Source organism: Ciona robusta, chromosome 14, assembly GCF_009617815.1.
Source record: "Ciona robusta chromosome 14, ASM961781v2".
NCBI lineage: Eukaryota > Metazoa > Chordata > Ascidiacea > Phlebobranchia > Cionidae > Ciona > Ciona robusta.
The window spans coordinates 5,635,585-5,651,930 of NC_143248.1; the positions used below are offsets into that span (position 1 = coordinate 5,635,585).

Below are 16,346 nucleotides of genomic sequence, written 5' to 3' on the forward strand. Positions count from 1 at the left end.
ATTGATGTTTGCAGTAATTGCATACATGGTTGCAAGGATAATTACCTACTGTTTACAAATATATGCATTATGTAAGGGTTTTAACGTAATCTGTGTAATTAAAACGACTCGAAAAGCATGTGAATTGTGTAGCGAGTACACAACCACTGCATGCAATAAATTCAATGTAGTGAATGTATATACAGTACGGTGGGGGAAGATGAAACACCTTTAACTCTATTTTCTTGTCCAATATATAGTAGTAAACAAAGAACATTCAAAGAATTATAAAACTATATCCTCACGACTCCCACAGATTAATGTTAATTGTTTAAAACACGATCAGGATGTTTAGTTATTATGTGCTAAAGGCGTCCCATCTTACCCCACCCTACTATGGCTTATTTATCGGAACAACGATAGCCATTATAACATGGGTGTTTCATACATCTCGTGTCAGCTTGCAAGTGACCAAGTATATGAAACTTATTTATCCTGGCGCCGAGGGGCAACGATTAACCGTTATAACACGCATGTTCAGTTTCATAGACCTCGTGCTTGCGAATTTTGGATAACCCGTTACGTAGCACATTTCTGATTTTTTGCGATTTGATTAAAACAGAAATACCAGAGTCATGGCCGTATAAACATAATATTATGAATCACTTCAGTATCCATGGTATACTTCGCACAACTCTCTGTATGGCTTAATAGAGGTTTTGATTCCTCGTTCTTTTTAAACCCATACATTTCCAAGAAAGAATATGTTCGTTAAATAGAGCAGTGGTTTCCAACATATGGTGGGCGTACCATTTGTGGAACATGAAGGTTTTCCAGATGGAACGTGAGCAACTTATTTGGGTCAATGAAATAAATAAAACCCTGGCTTTTTGGCACCAATTTTTTTTCACAAATTTAGCACTGAATGTAGCTTTTAAATAAGTGTTTTATAAGGGCTCTATATGAATGGGAATCGTACCCAAGTAGAAACTGTTTAGGATTAACTGAACAGAAATGACAGCAGTGACAAGAAATGACAGCAGTGACGGAAATGACAGGAAACTCGGCATGCAGACATTGAATGATCGACGCGTTATTCCTCATTCTACTCGAATAAAACAGAAGCATTCGGATACGTTTTGTTGGAAAGCGAAATGCATTGGGTTGTAGTTTTGGCGATTTTCTTTGCCTTGTCATGTAAGTTAGCGTTGCTTGAATATTGTGCTGTTGTGAGTTAAAGTATTTGTTTAAGTACAGAATACATCCATGTTGTAACTATAGACAGGGAGCATGAGGTGTATGAATACATCATGTGTGTCTGGTGTATAAGAAGACACCCATGTTATAACTCGGCAGTGAGCATGAGGTGTATGAATACACCATGTGTGTCTGGTGTATAAGAAGACACCCATGTTATAATTGGACAGTGATCATGAGGTGTATGAATACACCATGTGTGTCTGGTGTATAAGAAGACACCCATGTTATAACTCGACAGTGAGCATGAGGTGTATGAATACACCATGTGTGTCTGGTGCATAAGAAAAAACCCATGTTATAACTCGGCAGTGAGCATGAGGTGTATGAATACACCATGTGTGTCTGGTGTATAAGAAAAATTCATGTTATAACTCGACAGTGAACATGAGGTATATGAATTACAGACGGAGAAATTCAACTATCAAACAACAAAAACGCGACCTGCACTCGAGCTTGTGTTTTAAACGACAATTGCCCGAACCTTCTGCGAGGAATGTCATTGGTCCATATGACGCCGTTAGAATGCCGAACATGTATCGCAAAACGATGCGGTGAGTTATAGAGTCATATAAGTATATTTAGTAGGGTGGAGGAAGACGGGACACCTTCAGCTCATATCATCTAAATACCCCGACTGTGTTTTAAACAATTAACAACGTTCCATGGGAGTCGTGAGGATACGGTTTTATAATTCTTTAAATGTTCTTTGTTTACCACCAAATGGGACGAGAAAATAAAGTGAAAAGGTGTCCCGTCTTCCCCCACTCTACTATATAATCCTACATTGTATAGAGTCGAACTTTACTTTACCATTGATCTTAAAGTTTTTTTTTGGGTTTTGATGCTTGAACATTGTATATTGATGATGTCATCGCTGGATTTCAGACGATGGGTTGGTAAAATTAAATTAACTTTTACCAGAAAGCAATATCTTATACAATATACAGTATAGGCAGCAGAAGCAGAAGTTTTAGCTACTTTGCATTTAGTTTCGTGGGAAGCTTCAATTGCTGTTTGCCGGAAATGTAGCGAGCAATTATTACTGACTACAATATGGTTACGGCGCAAATCAACGTGCTTCTAACAACTTGTTCAAACACGTCGCTTAGAAGTAACGGCTATAGAATGAGAGAATGAATTTGGCAATAAGATAAGTCGATTACGTCATCGGGGATAAGATAAGTTAATGACGTCATCAGGAATGAAATTAATTAATGACGTCACGGGTGAAAAGGATTGCCGTTTTGCACTAATGGTTTATCGTTATGTATACAATCAATAGGTTTACATAAAGTAATATAGTGGAACTTTGAATCTACAGGTCCATACGACCGAGCGAACCGTGGTACCCCTGCTGACTGCCTAATGGAAAGCAAAGCGACTTGCCCGGGTTGCCCCATGCTATCAAGCAAGGAAGATATGAAGAGGGTGGATTGTAATAAATGCATTGATGAGTGCGGTCCTAAAATATTGCTTGGGAGCCAGAGTTAAATAAATGCCATGTGTTGTTGAACGAATACATTTGCGTATATGTACAGTAGGTTGGGCGTTAGGATAAGATAGTTCATGTTTTTATTCGCTTTTATCGCCTCATTTGGTAGTAAATAATGAATGGTTGCCGCATTATATAACCGTAACCTCACGATCATAAAATAGCGTTGTTATAGTTGTTGAAAACAGCACGATAAGAGAAACGGGATAATTATGTGTCAAGATTATCCACCTTACCCCAACGCACTACCCGACAAATTTAAAGAACATGTTTTACAGTAAATGTATAGCTTTGTGTCTACATTATTGAGTTACCGCAGTGAGTCTCGAACCCGAGATTGTCTGTTGCAGCATAATATGTCTCCATTGCAACAAAATACGACGCCACATGTGTACCAACACCGTGAGAAAAACGTCGATGCGGAACACGTATTGTTATTACGTACATTGTAACATAAAATGTTTAGTTGCCTATGTGTTGCGTAATATTAGAGCAAGCACAAATGGTGTATAGGTTTATATATATATGCGAACATGGACCAAGCACTCATTGTGTATGCTATAGCTAGGATAATATGATACGCATTTTGGAAAGTTAGCTAGATATGGAAACACAACGCATTTAATATAAAGTATAAGGACTATATATAGATAGTTAGTATAAAGTTAGCCAGTCTATATAGTTTTGATTTGTAACTGCATAACTATAGTAGGGTGGGGAAAGATGGGACACCTTTAACACATAATATCCAAATAACCTGATCGTGTTTTAAACAATTAACAACGGTCTGTGGAAGTCGTGAAGATACGGTTTTATAATTTATTGAATGTTCTTTGTTTACTACCAAATGAAAAGAGAAAACTAAACGAAAAGGTGTCCCATCTTCCCCCACCCTACTACATAACAAATAACATTAAATTTATAGCGAAGAGAAGGGAATTAGCACCTATACGAAAGTCGGTATTGCGCAACATTTACTGGAGTTATAGAAGTGAGGTTATATATTATACGATCCCAACTGTTACAATACTATGACTTATAACCGGGTTTATTACAAATCGATCAAACAACTTCGAAGATCAAAGATGACGTCATTAATCATTGTTCTAGTCCTTTTATACGTCATATTACTCAACTATAGGTACTGGAATGGGGAGCTTACTGAATCAGATAAGGTAAGTTTGCACATCTGGGAATCTATATACAATAAGTATTTGACAGGAATCTGTGTTTTTAAATGAACAAATCCTATTTATCCTGGCTTGGCGGGGCAACAAAAGTCTTTATAACACGAGTGTTTTGTTTCACACACCCCGTGCCAGATTACGAGTTACCATCACATATGTAAGTTTGTGGGTGATTGAGTGTCTGTATAATATATCCCAAGTTTTAAATACACCTCACTGAAGGTTTAATCGGTAATATATTTTAGAACAACGATGCCGAGCCCAAGAAAAAGTTGAAGCGACTTCCACAGGTGAGTTATCATTTCACAGAAACGTATTGACGTAATGGGTCCTTACATTAATGTGGGAATGTAACTTACTTTATCCTCGCGTGGCCGGAAAACGACAGTCGTTATTACACGGGTATAACACCTCGTGACAGCTTATACAGGTTACCATGTATGTTACTTTGTGGGTGATTTTTTTCGGATTTTTTATTTTTTTTTTATATATGGCTGACCGATTAAAAAAACACATTTAAGGTTATTGGGATCGGAGTTAAGAAGTGCGGGACTGGGGCTTTGAAAAGTTTCCTTGGTTTCCACCCTAAGGTTGAGATATATACGGCTAACCAGGGGGAAGCGCATTTCTTCGATGTGGATGAGAATTTTGAACGGGGGCCTGCCCTATATAGGTGGGTGGAGGGTTCTATAAACCGTATATGTATATGTATGGTATTGTTGGCTTAGTATGCATGTAGACCCATAGATTGTAGACCCGTTAGAAGTTAAATAAATATAGTTTATATTCTTTCCAACAAACAAAGCAATCTAATACAGGCTCAGAATTGATTGAAAGCTTTAGCGAACCGCAATCTTTTCTCACTATACCTTAAACTTATCACCACAAACACGTACTGTTTGAATATAATGTAATTAAAGGGCAACAGTAACCATAACCCACAGACTAGAGATGCCTTTTACCGACGCCGACCAAATAACCTTCGAAAAAACGCCAAAGTATTTCACGACACCTGCGGTCGGTGAAAGGATCAAATATTTCTATGATAAAGTGAAGGAACCAATAAAGTTGGTCGTCATATTCTGCGAGCCTGCTGCTAGGGCTTACTCCGAGTATATGCATATCACTGAACATGGAGGCGACGTGTTCGCATTGGTTAGAAAGGTGAGTTGAAATGATGTTAAAATATAAAACCTATATTTAGTTCTATATGGGTTCGTTCTAACAGTGAGGCACTTTGAACCCTGAGATGTAGGCCAAAGTTGGCCCATTATTACCTAAACATTTTATATCCATATTCTAATATGTATGGGTGAGGTTAATGGCGCCCCCTATTGCTATGTATGGGTTAGAGAGGGCGTCATATGGTAAGATCTTATAGTGAGGCATGCCATGGGACCTGGGATTTAGCCAAAGTTGGTCCACTACCCTAACACCCATACAGTATAGAGATATAGTCATTAATCTATCTATTTATCAAACAGTTAGCGAGTTTCGGTTCATTCGAAAATTACGTTGCCATGGCGCTTGACATTTTCTACAGAGCCAGTATTGCTGAACCGAACAGCGCAGACTTGTACGGGTTCGCCAACTTCGCTGATTTGGTTGTGAATATCAAAAACAGCCGTGAATTGAGCAAGTTCTCAATAATATCGGATGGATTTTATTCAATTCATTTAAATGAATGGTTAAAAAGTTTCAAGGCGTCAGACTTCCATTTTATGAACGGAGATTTGTTTATGGAAGGCCCGGCACCTGAGATGAGAAGATTGACAAAGTTCCTTGGAGTGGACGATGTCTTCCAAGCAAGCAACTTTACAATGGATGAAGAGAGAGGATTCTTCTGTTTAAAAGGAGAGATTGAAGAAGAAGGGGCGAGGTGTGCTCCTGAGAAAAAAGGAAGGACGAGATCTCTTACAATAGATGGTAAAGTGACGTCGGATGTGGACCCTGGGACTCTAATGCAACTCAAAGAGTTGTATTCTGAATATAATAAGGACCTCAACAGACTTACGGGGCTAGGTTTTAATTGGAATAATTAAGGTTTTATACACTATGTGTAACATACGCTTTTATAACGACATTCGATATAACACGGGTGGTCTGTTACATACAACTTGTGTGAGTTACCACGTATTTGTAACTATAGCCCCAATATTCTTGGCCGCCACGTTGGAGGAGTATTGGAGTCTAAACAAATAAACCGGAGAATAAAATAAATGGATGTTATGCTTATAAGGGGTTCTGAAATTAGACCAGATTTGACCCATTACCTCAATACTGTACGTTTTTTTTAATTTTATTTTTTTAATCAAACTACACCAAAACATACGAACCAAATGTTCTACCCGCACCCCATTTATAAACATTAATATTTCTGTTAAATATAATGCTATTTCTATAGTTTCGGGGAAGTACCGTGCGAAAATTATTAAAATTTGAAAATGCAAAGAAGATTCTCGATTATTATTCTAGGTTAGTATATGTTTTTGAACGTATCTTTACAGCCAACTATTTGGCGGTATGTTCTAGTACTTATATTACATATTTTTTTTGTGTGGACAGTTCAGAACAGTAAAGTTACTTTCGTTACGTGTTTGGTGAAACCGAAGTCTATTTATAGATTAGTGTTACTTGTTTACTGCTCCCGCATATTTTGGTAATACAGCACAAGTAATCAATTGATATAAGCAGAATACTCGCTAAGTAATATAGGTAACCATGGCACAGTTCGGTTGCGTACAAACCGCACAAGATCTCTTGAATTTGTCTTCGATGTTAAATCGTGAGAAAGAAGCCAGCGATGATGAAGATACGGTGGGTGGATTAACAGGGTGGTGACAGGGGGTTAAGGAATGAATGTAACTTGGTTTATCCTTGTTTGATGTGGCAACTGAAAGTTATACCATGATAAACATGACTTGATGGCTATTATAGTGTATAGCAACTCCTGGAGTTACAGCATATTTTCCTGCTTTACAATGGGATTGATCATATTATAATTTAATTTTTATCCTCGCATTATAGAGCAACAACAGTCCTTATAACCCCGGTGTTCTGTTTCATACACCCCGTGCGGCCTATAAGTTACCACATATGTAACACACACATGCCAGCAGTTGCGACGGAATAAACCCCAGTATCCTGTCATTGCGATACAAGACTGCAGGTCAAAGTAATGGCTCAATATCTTCATAAGCTTAACATTACAGCCAGACTCTAGCACCCCAAGCCTAACCCCAGCCTCTATTGGACCAAACAGCAAAAAGTCTTTAAAGAAAATTGAAACTCCTTACGGTAATTTAAATACTTCTGCCTACACCCATGCATGGTATTCACCATGGTTTAACTACACTATACTAACTAGGCCTATAAGAAGTTGATAGCTCGAATATGTTAATAAAACACAGCATATTAATGAAAACTTTTAAGAATGGAAGTAGAAGTTTAATTTAAAAAAATAAAATGCCAACAATTTTAAATGTTGTTGCATGTTAAGTATTTCTGGATTGTAATAGGCCAACTGTGACATAAACCTCAGGTCCAATGATGTGCCTTCAGGGAAGGACCTCCTCATATAGGAAAATGCACAAGGCAACTACAATACCTTCATCAGAAATATAACATAGTTCTTCATGTAACCTCTTTGTTTATTCAGCAAAAGTTGAATCTGACCCAAACATTATTTGGAATGAAGATGAAGTCAAAGAAAGCAACATATTTGCTGTTGAACCCGACCCAAGACCACAACCTAAGTATGAATGAGTATATTATCCTTGCATGGTGGGACGACGGCAGTCATTATAACACAGGTGTTCTGCTTCATGCACCTCGTGTTCGCTTAAGAGCTACCAAATATCTAAATTTATGGGTGATTGTTTTAATAAAATATGGACAGTTATACCAACTGGCATGTTTGTGTAGAAATAGTGTTTTGATCAAAACAAAAACAGTTATTATAACATGGGTGTTCTGTTTTATATTCCTCTTGCCCACTTACCAGACAGCATGTATGTAACTTTGTGGGTGATTATATTTTACCACTGACTACCATCACCTGACTCTTATTTAAATGCTATCTTAGTTGCAACAGATTTTGGTAGCTTTGTACTTAGCAGCATTTGCCACCCTATATACTTGTACATTATCCTCAAGTTTAACGTTGCTTTGCCATACATAGATATGATATATCGTACAAGCAAAAAGTAACCTCAGAAGATATGTTCCTTGGAATGAGTGGTAAGAACCCATCCACTGCTTGCTGTGAAGATATGATTGTAAAGATTGAGTTACCAGGTTGTAACATGAAGGATGTGGAGCTTGATGTCAAACAAACTACACTGGATTGCAGATCACCGAAATTGTAAGTAATATCATGTAGGGTTGGATATTTTAGGGTTGCACACGCTCAGATCTTCCCTATCTGTTTGCAGCATACCAGTGTGAGGGTAATGAGCCAACTTTTTTATGCCAGGAAGTTAGGCATAATTGGATTCAGTGGTTCTGTAGCATTATGTCTATACCGCATTTCTATTTTTACATTTTACAAACGCATGTTGAAAATTTGTGTTGTTTTAAGTCTTTGAATAAAAGCCAAACTAAATCCAAGGTCCCATAGCTATCTCACTGTAGGACCTCCACCCATATAGAATAGAATGTGCATATACAATGTTGGGGTAATAGGCCAACTCTGGCCTAAATCCCAGGTCCCATGGCATGCCTCACTGTAGAACCTCACCCATATGGAGTTAAATATTTTTAAACTTCTAACTTTCCATCTCAGTCGTCTCTTACTCGCACTCCCCCACCCCGTTGACCCAAAGAAAGGTTCGGCCAAATGGGACGGCAACAAACAAATATTGCAAGTCACGCTGACTATGAACAGGGAATACGACTTTGTCAACTTCCAATAATGTTCATAAACCTACTTTCCAAGGCATGAATCAATTGTGGCATTGGGACGCTTGTATTGAGAATACATTTTACCTCCAAAACAATTCTGGATACTGTTTTAAATAATAATAAACTGGTGCTACGAAAACATACTGTATTAAACCATTTTAGTTGGGCAAACATTTGAGAAGTTAAACGTTTTAATAAATATTCTCGTAAAATAATTTTATATATTATATTAACCTGTTGTGCAAACATACACTGAAATATTCAAATTTGTTTTTAATCAATTTTTTGTATGAACTGTTCTTATTCCTACCACTGTGTAGTTATTTTGGTGCTGTGTTATTTTTAATCTGTATTTTTTGAGTTTTACAATGTGTTTATATTCAAAATGTATTTAATGTTGTGTTTTTCAAATTATCTGTAAAAATATATAGTTTTTAATAAACAATATTTTTAGGTTTTATTCTAAAGTAGTTTGTATGTTAAGTTATGATTATTATAAGTTTTAATGATGGTCAACTTAATATGGAACATACTTTGCACAAGATGTATGAGGGTGATTGCAAATCAGAAACGTGACTATGTGAGTGAAGCCAAGAATATAAGGTATTATAAAATCAACTATATTAATATAGCAACTTAATAATATATGGTAATATAACATTAATCATGCTAGTATAGCACTTATTAAGATATAAAACAATCACCCACAAAGTAACCTACGTGGTAACTTGTAAGCTGGCACAAGGTGTATGAACACCCGTGTTACAACGACTGTCGTTACCCCGCCATGCGAGGATAAAGTAAGTTATATTCATTCATATGATACAAGTAACAATCATGGTGGTATGAATGATGCGTTTAAAATTAAGGTTTCACGTTTACAGTTTAATGTAGATCCACAATAAGTTTAAATTTCACCCAAAAATTTCCCTGCAATGCAAGGATAAATTAGTTACTTAAAACAACCACACCATTTTTCTTAGCCACTAAAACACAGCCCCCTATTCAGGGTTCTGCACGAACAAAAATGGCTTCCAGTAATTGGGTTGGAGGTTCACGCTCAAATTAACTCCAGAACCAAGCTGTTTTCATCAGCGTTGAACAAATTCATGGCTCCTCCTAATTCACTGGTGTCTGAATTTGACGCCTCAATGCCTGGAACATTACCTGTAAGTTTGGTTAGATGGTAAACTTTGTAAAAATATCATCCACAAAGTTACACACGATATGTAGTAACTCGTAAGCAGGCACGAGGTGTATGAAACAGAACACCAGTGTTTTAATGACTGTTGTTGCATCGCCATGCGAGGATAAAGTAAGTTACATTCATTCATCCACACATTTAAATATTATTCCGTGAGCTGCTTACTGCATCTTAACTGGTGCTCTTTCCTACACCTTTTATCACTATCAAGTCTTAACGACTGTAGTTGTGGGGTTGATTCCCTTCTCTTCGCTGTTTCAAAAAAAAATTCTTTTCAAAGATATAAAAAAAATTATTTTGTCATACAGTATGTGTATATTATATATATGAAGTTTCAATCTCTTGTTGTTAAGAAATTTCAAGATTTGTATATAAGAAAAAAAATAATACAGTAATAGTATGTGTATCTTGTATATAGGAATTTGCCCATGTTATAAAACATCCATGTTAAACACAATCTCTCCCATCCCAGGTTCTAAACAAGGAATGTGTTCGAGCAGCAGTGTTGACCTCTCTTGCTCTCAACTGTAAAATTAATCCAAGATCTACTTTTGATCGGAAACACTATTTCTACGCAGATATGCCGGTTTGTATAACTTTGTTGTTTATAAAAATTATTCATACGTAATGTTAGATATTTGGTAGCTCTTAAGCGGGCATGAATGGTATGTAACAGAACACACGTGTTATAACAACTTTTGTTGTCATAAGTTAGAAGTTACATTAATTCAAACCTAACAAATTTAAAACCATACCAATACCACAGCATGGCTACCAGATTACTCAGCATTGGAATCCAATAGCAGTTGATGGTAAAGTAACTTTCCCCACACTACAAGGCCAGAAATCACTGCGTATTGAACGAGTGCAACTTGAACAAGACAGTGGGAAAAGTCTCCATGATTATGAAGATAATGTTTCACTTATCGACTTGAACAGGGCAGGTAAATAAACTTATTGTAATCTTATTTTGTTTGTATAAACTAGAGAAGATCTATTCTATATGGCTCTTAATGTTGTGAGACAAAGTGTATAAGCCATAGTTGACCCATTACCCCAGGGGTATATGTCAGTATAATATACCAAAAATGAGAAGTATCCGTAAAACGACAGTCATCATAACAAAGTAATTGGAAAATATTAGGGAGAAATAAGTTACGTTGTTAGGCGAGACTTGGATAATGGAGTTTGAATGAACTATTAGTTTATGCAATTTTGACTTGTCTATAATAAATGCAAGACTTGTGTTCTGTTGTAGCATCAGTTTATATTTGTGCGGTAAAATATACAACAACAAAGTCGTTTTTATCCACAGGAGTTGGCTTAATGGAGATAGTTACGTCGCCTGGGTTAAGCAACGCTGATGACGCTTGTGCTTTTGTCAATGAACTCCATCTTATGCTGGTTACACTGGGCACATGTGAGGGCAAGATGTCTGGTATGTTACCTGTATCGGTGTAACTTATTTATATTGGCATGGCGGGACAACGGCAGTCATAATAACACAGGTGTTCTGTTTCATACACCTTGTGCCCACTTACGAGTAACCACGTATGTAACTTATTTATCCTCGCATGGTGGGGCAACGACAGTCGTTATAACACGGGTATTCTGTTTCATACACCTTGTGCCCGCTTACAAGTTACCACAAATGTAACTTATTTATCCTCGCATGGTGGGGCAACTATAGTCGTTATAACACAGGTGTTCCGTTTCATACACCTTGTGCCCGCTTACAAATTACCAAGTATGTAACTTATTTATCCTCACATGGCGGGGTAACGGCAGTCATAATAACACAGGTGTTCTGTTTCATACACCTTGTGCCCGCTTACAAGTTACCACGTATGTAACTTATTTATCCTCGCATGGTGGGGCAACTATAGTCGTTATAACACAGGTGTTCCGTTTCATACACCTCCTGCCCGCTTACGAGTAACCATGTATGTTAATTATTTATCCTCGCATGGCGAGGCAACAACAGTCGTTATAACACGGATGTTCCATTTCATACACCTCATCCCGGCTTACAAGTTACCATGTATGCAACTTTATGGATAAATATTTTTTATATATGGCTGACAACCCATTATTTCCCACTGGTTTAAAGCAATTGCCCCCTAATTGTTTCTCCCAAGGATAATGCGCCCACAATGGTGGAAACATTAAACTTCGAACTTTTATTGATTGTGATTGATTTATTGTAACTTACTTTATCCTCACGTTGCCAGAAAACGGCAATCCTTATAAACTTATAACACGGGTGTTCATACACCTCATGCCAGCTTACGAGTTACCATGTATGTTACTTTGTGGGTGATTCTTTTTTTGTGAGTTTTTTTCATTTTTTTTATATATGGCTGATAATTTGGACAACCCATTAGTGACCACTGGGTTGGATTTAATTATTTGTATTATTTAGCACTTGAAGATAACATGTTGTTTTACAGAGGGCCAGTTACGCGTTGATGTCAATATTTCACTTCATAAACCTGGGGAACCTTTTGGTACAAGGGCTGAGGTAAAGAATATAAATGGAATGAGGATTCTTCATCAAGTTATAGGTTGGTTGGCTTGTTACTTGAGTGGGCCTTGAACCTGGACTCATAGGGTTATTATCAGTGGCTAACTCACTTCAAGCCTGCTCACAAGCTACTGCGTTTGTAACTTTGTGATTGTTTTTATGTATGGCTGACAATGTGAACATCCCATTAGTGACTACTGGGTCAGAGCAATTGCTGCCAAGTGCGTTGCCCAAAGACACATACACACACATTGGTAGCAGCATTGAGCTTTGAAGCTGTATCTGCTTGGCTAGGCGCTAAAGTGATATTCTAAACATAATTTTAAATTATTTCCTCCCCAGAGCACGAGATATTGAGACAAAGTGATTTATTGGATCATGGCTTTGCTGTGGAACAAGAGACAAGAGGATATGATGACGTTAACAGGTTGGGATTATATTTTTGTGAACAATTATAACGGGATGGCTTTGCGTAATAAATATATTATTTGATTTTGAACTACTGTTTGTAATGCATTTTTGACAAAGTATTTCAAGTTGTAGTTTATAAAGGCATTATAACTAGTGAGCAGACACGAGGTGTATAAAACAGAACACCCATGTTATAACTACTGTTGTTGCCCCGGCATGCGAAAATGGGTAAGATCGTGTATTCGTTTTACTGGCTAAGAACACTACCACTACAACACCCAGCTTTATTAGTCCATTTGTAATGCCTACCACCTCCGTTGTTCCTAATGGGTTGTCCAAATTATCAGCCATACATAAAAAATCGCAAAAGTTACATACCTGGTATCTAATAGGCGAGCACGAGGTGTATAAAACAAAACACTTTTGTTATACAACTATAGTTTTCCTGCCACTCGAGGATAAAGTAAGCTACATTACTAAACCATCTTCACAGAACCACATATTCAATGCGTGATAAAGAAATGAAAACGGATTATCGTTTCATGCCGGAACCTAACCTGCCTCCTTTACAATTATATGATGACCTTACTATACATAACACATGGTAGGTTGGTTGTGTTTAATATCATAGATCATATTTTGTTTTTATGTAGTAGTGATAGCCAGAGGGTACCAGGTTCAAAACTGCTACCATTGTGTCCTTCGTAAGACATTTTACTTCAGTTTATTCAACCCAGTAGTCATGGGTTGTTTAAACTGTCCGCTTACTGGTATAGTAACCTCTATAGTAAACGCCAGGGTATTATATTGTCCTGGTCCTGCACCATAACACAGACAATGCATATTTATATAATTTTACCTATAATGTGTTGGAAAGCCACTACAGCACGACAATCCCCCAGCCAATGGTAGTGGGTTTTTACTTAGGTGAGAAACCCTTGCTGTGGATAGACCTTACCCAAGCAAGGAAAGGAAACATTGAAAAAATAATACAACAGACGAACAACGACATCATAAACAAACTTAACTTGTGTTTTATCTACTGTTGTTTTTATGCCTTTTCCCTTCTCTTCTTGTTTTAATTGATTAATTGATTTTTACTATGAAATTAAACAGATAATATTGTGTTCCTAGTGGTGATGGTATAAATATTGATGACATCAGAAGGGAAATCCCCCTTCTCCCTGCACAACTAAGAAAAATACTGGATGAAAAATATAAATTGAATCAACAAGAAATCAAATTTTTGTTGGTAAGGTTTATGGATGTTATTGGTAGTTGTTGTATTTTGTGTATTGTCATGAGAGTGGCAACTATGGATATTTTTTAAACCTTTTTTTTAAATGACCAGCAACCCAAAGTTAAGTATATAAAGTTTGATATAACATAACCACCCACAAAGTTATATACGTGGTAAGTGGGCATGGGGTGTATGGGACAGAACACCTGTGTTATAATTACTGTTGTTGCCCCACCATGCGAGGATAAATAAGTTACATACGTGGTAACTTGTAACTAGACACGAGGTGTATAAAACAGAACACCCGTGTTATAATGACTCTCGTTGCTCCGCCATGCGAGCTACATGCATGATAACTCGTAAGAGGGCACACGACGTATGAAACAGAATACACATATTATAATGACTGTCTATGCTCCACCACTCAATTCATGATAATGTGTATTTTATACCAGGATCGTGAGATGGTGAATTATTTTATCCAAGTCTCAGAGCTTCTTCCAAATACCCCACCAATCGAGGTTTACCATTGGTTGAAAATTAAAGTGGTTGCATTGTTAGCTGACAATGGGTTGATGATGTCACAATGGTAATTATAAAATCTGGGGTGACATTGTTAAAATACAGTTACACTCATAGTTGTCAAACATAGGGAACTTCATTGATTAATGTGGTGAATGCAATATACTTTGGCTCTGCTTGTTTGTATAGACACCTAACAGCAGGGTAAAATTTTGGGTGACATTGTTGAAATACAGCTACACTCATAGTTGTCAAACATAGGGAACCTCATCGATTAATGTGGTGAATGCAATATAATTTGGCTCTGCTTGTCTGTATACACCTAACAGCAGGGTAAAATCTAGTTTATTTCTAAAACTGGAATGCTGAAACATCTGATGTCATCTTTTTGTTGTAAGGTCTTACCATTGCTACTATGTGACTTACCTTAGGTAAAACCATCTATCCCTACAGGCCCTTCAATGCTAAAGACTTTGCGGATCTTATGTCTCTCAAAGAAAATAACGAAATAAACAATAGCATTGCATTTGAAGCACTAACTGTGGCTGTTAAAGACAAGACCACTACACCAGTTCAGGTAATATGTTTTATTTATGTTGTTTTAGAATATGTACAATCTTGCCGAGTGCAAATGTAATATATATTTCTAACAAGTACAAAACCACCCACAAAGTTACATACGTGGTAACTTTGAACACCCGTGGCATAAAGACTGTTGTTGCCCTGCCATGTGAGGATAAATGGGTACACACGGTTGCAATGTCATCAGAGCCTCAAACCCAATATATTAGGTTTAGAGGCCATAACTCCCAATACATATATATTGATGTATTTAATTATTTCTCACACCAGGTGATTGAAAATATGGGTTGGAAGATGATTTCTGACATCACTATGATATCATCATTATGTGATGATGTCATCATTGCCATGGAAACAGAAAACCCGGCAGTGTTTGAGAAATACAATATAAACAATGCAAAGTCAAATAAGAAGATTGTAGCAAAAGTTGTAGGTAAAGTGTTCAAAGCCAGCCAAGGTAAGATGCACACCGCGATTATAAAGAAAACTGTTCAGGATTTGTTGAATGAAAAATACAATACAAATGTGTAATATTTTTGGGCTGTTGTTGCCTGTGTAATGCAATACATTAAATTGCTTTCTCAAAACATAAATTTTATTGAATCTTCTGTCTGCAATAAGGTGTTAGTTTTTGTTCCAGCATACCCAGATGCAGTATGGCAGATAAAACGTTAGTTCAAAAAAATTAATGTTTTTACCAGAAGACACTTTAAAATATAAAATACTTAATATAAAATACTTTAAATGAAGTATATATTGTGATAATTGTGTTATAACATTGCTATGCCTGAAATAAGAAACACAAAAAGTCTGCACTGATCGGTATAAATATTTACAGAACGATTGTTTGAAACTTTTTAAATGCATAAGATTGTTCGTATATAATACTTAATACTTATAGTAGATTTCTGCAGGTATATTGTTGGTAGTGAGTTTTGCATTATCATTAATAATCTCAAATTTGGTTAAAAAATAAGGCACTCATGTTTCTATTAATCATTTACTAAAGTAATAAAAACCTGCAGTTTCTAGATTATCTAGAA

The 16,346-nt window shown here is 36.7% G+C and overlaps 3 protein-coding genes across 3 annotated transcripts; all 3 read left to right on the forward strand.

Annotated features, from left to right (window-relative positions):
• Positions 1-878: 878 nt before the first annotated feature.
• On the forward strand, positions 879-6,223 carry LOC149725372 (heparan sulfate glucosamine 3-O-sulfotransferase 1-like). Its single transcript, XM_089892434.1, has 7 exons — positions 879-1,176; positions 1,644-1,790; positions 2,561-3,906; positions 4,164-4,208; positions 4,440-4,591; positions 4,863-5,082; positions 5,403-6,223. The coding sequence occupies exons 3-7, from the start codon at positions 3,763-3,765 to the stop codon at positions 5,958-5,960; spliced, it is 1,119 nt and encodes a 372-aa protein (XP_089748560.1). The 5' UTR covers positions 879-1,176; positions 1,644-1,790; positions 2,561-3,762; the 3' UTR covers positions 5,961-6,223.
• A 232-nt stretch (positions 6,224-6,455) lies between these two features.
• Positions 6,456-9,274, forward strand: LOC149725373 (dynein axonemal assembly factor 6-like). Its single transcript, XM_089892443.1, has 5 exons — positions 6,456-6,735; positions 7,131-7,215; positions 7,577-7,673; positions 8,099-8,281; positions 8,702-9,274. Exons 1-5 carry the CDS (start codon positions 6,640-6,642, stop codon positions 8,829-8,831), a joined length of 591 nt encoding a protein of 196 aa, XP_089748569.1. The 5' UTR covers positions 6,456-6,639; the 3' UTR covers positions 8,832-9,274.
• An 8-nt stretch (positions 9,275-9,282) lies between these two features.
• Positions 9,283-15,896, forward strand: LOC149725374 (glutamyl-tRNA(Gln) amidotransferase subunit B, mitochondrial-like). Its single transcript, XM_089892424.1, has 12 exons — positions 9,283-9,423; positions 9,830-9,989; positions 10,497-10,610; positions 10,791-10,968; positions 11,340-11,462; positions 12,475-12,588; positions 12,891-12,975; positions 13,453-13,563; positions 14,094-14,211; positions 14,655-14,788; positions 15,175-15,298; positions 15,574-15,896. The coding sequence occupies exons 1-12, from the start codon at positions 9,326-9,328 to the stop codon at positions 15,832-15,834; spliced, it is 1,620 nt and encodes a 539-aa protein (XP_089748550.1). The 5' UTR covers positions 9,283-9,325; the 3' UTR covers positions 15,835-15,896.
• Positions 15,897-16,346: the final 450 nt, after the last annotated feature.

Excerpts from the sequence above, each read along its gene's own strand:
- LOC149725372 (XM_089892434.1), top strand. The coding sequence starts at position 3,763 with ATGACTTATAACCGGGTTTATTACAAATCGATCAAACAACTTCGAAGA. Across the intron at positions 4,592-4,862 it reads CGGGGGCCTGCCCTATATAG|ACTAGAGATGCCTTTTACCG; the intron begins GTGGGTGGAGGG and ends CATAACCCACAG. Across the intron at positions 5,083-5,402 it reads TGTTCGCATTGGTTAGAAAG|TTAGCGAGTTTCGGTTCATT; the intron begins GTGAGTTGAAAT and ends TTTATCAAACAG.
- LOC149725373 (XM_089892443.1), top strand. The coding sequence starts at position 6,640 with ATGGCACAGTTCGGTTGCGTACAAACCGCACAAGATCTCTTGAATTTG. Across the intron at positions 7,216-7,576 it reads GAAAATTGAAACTCCTTACG|CAAAAGTTGAATCTGACCCA; the intron begins GTAATTTAAATA and ends TTGTTTATTCAG. Across the intron at positions 7,674-8,098 it reads GACCCAAGACCACAACCTAA|ATATGATATATCGTACAAGC; the intron begins GTATGAATGAGT and ends TGCCATACATAG.
- LOC149725374 (XM_089892424.1), top strand. The coding sequence starts at position 9,326 with ATGATGGTCAACTTAATATGGAACATACTTTGCACAAGATGTATGAGG. Across the intron at positions 9,990-10,496 it reads CAATGCCTGGAACATTACCT|GTTCTAAACAAGGAATGTGT; the intron begins GTAAGTTTGGTT and ends CTCCCATCCCAG. Across the intron at positions 14,212-14,654 it reads AAGAAATCAAATTTTTGTTG|GATCGTGAGATGGTGAATTA; the intron begins GTAAGGTTTATG and ends ATTTTATACCAG.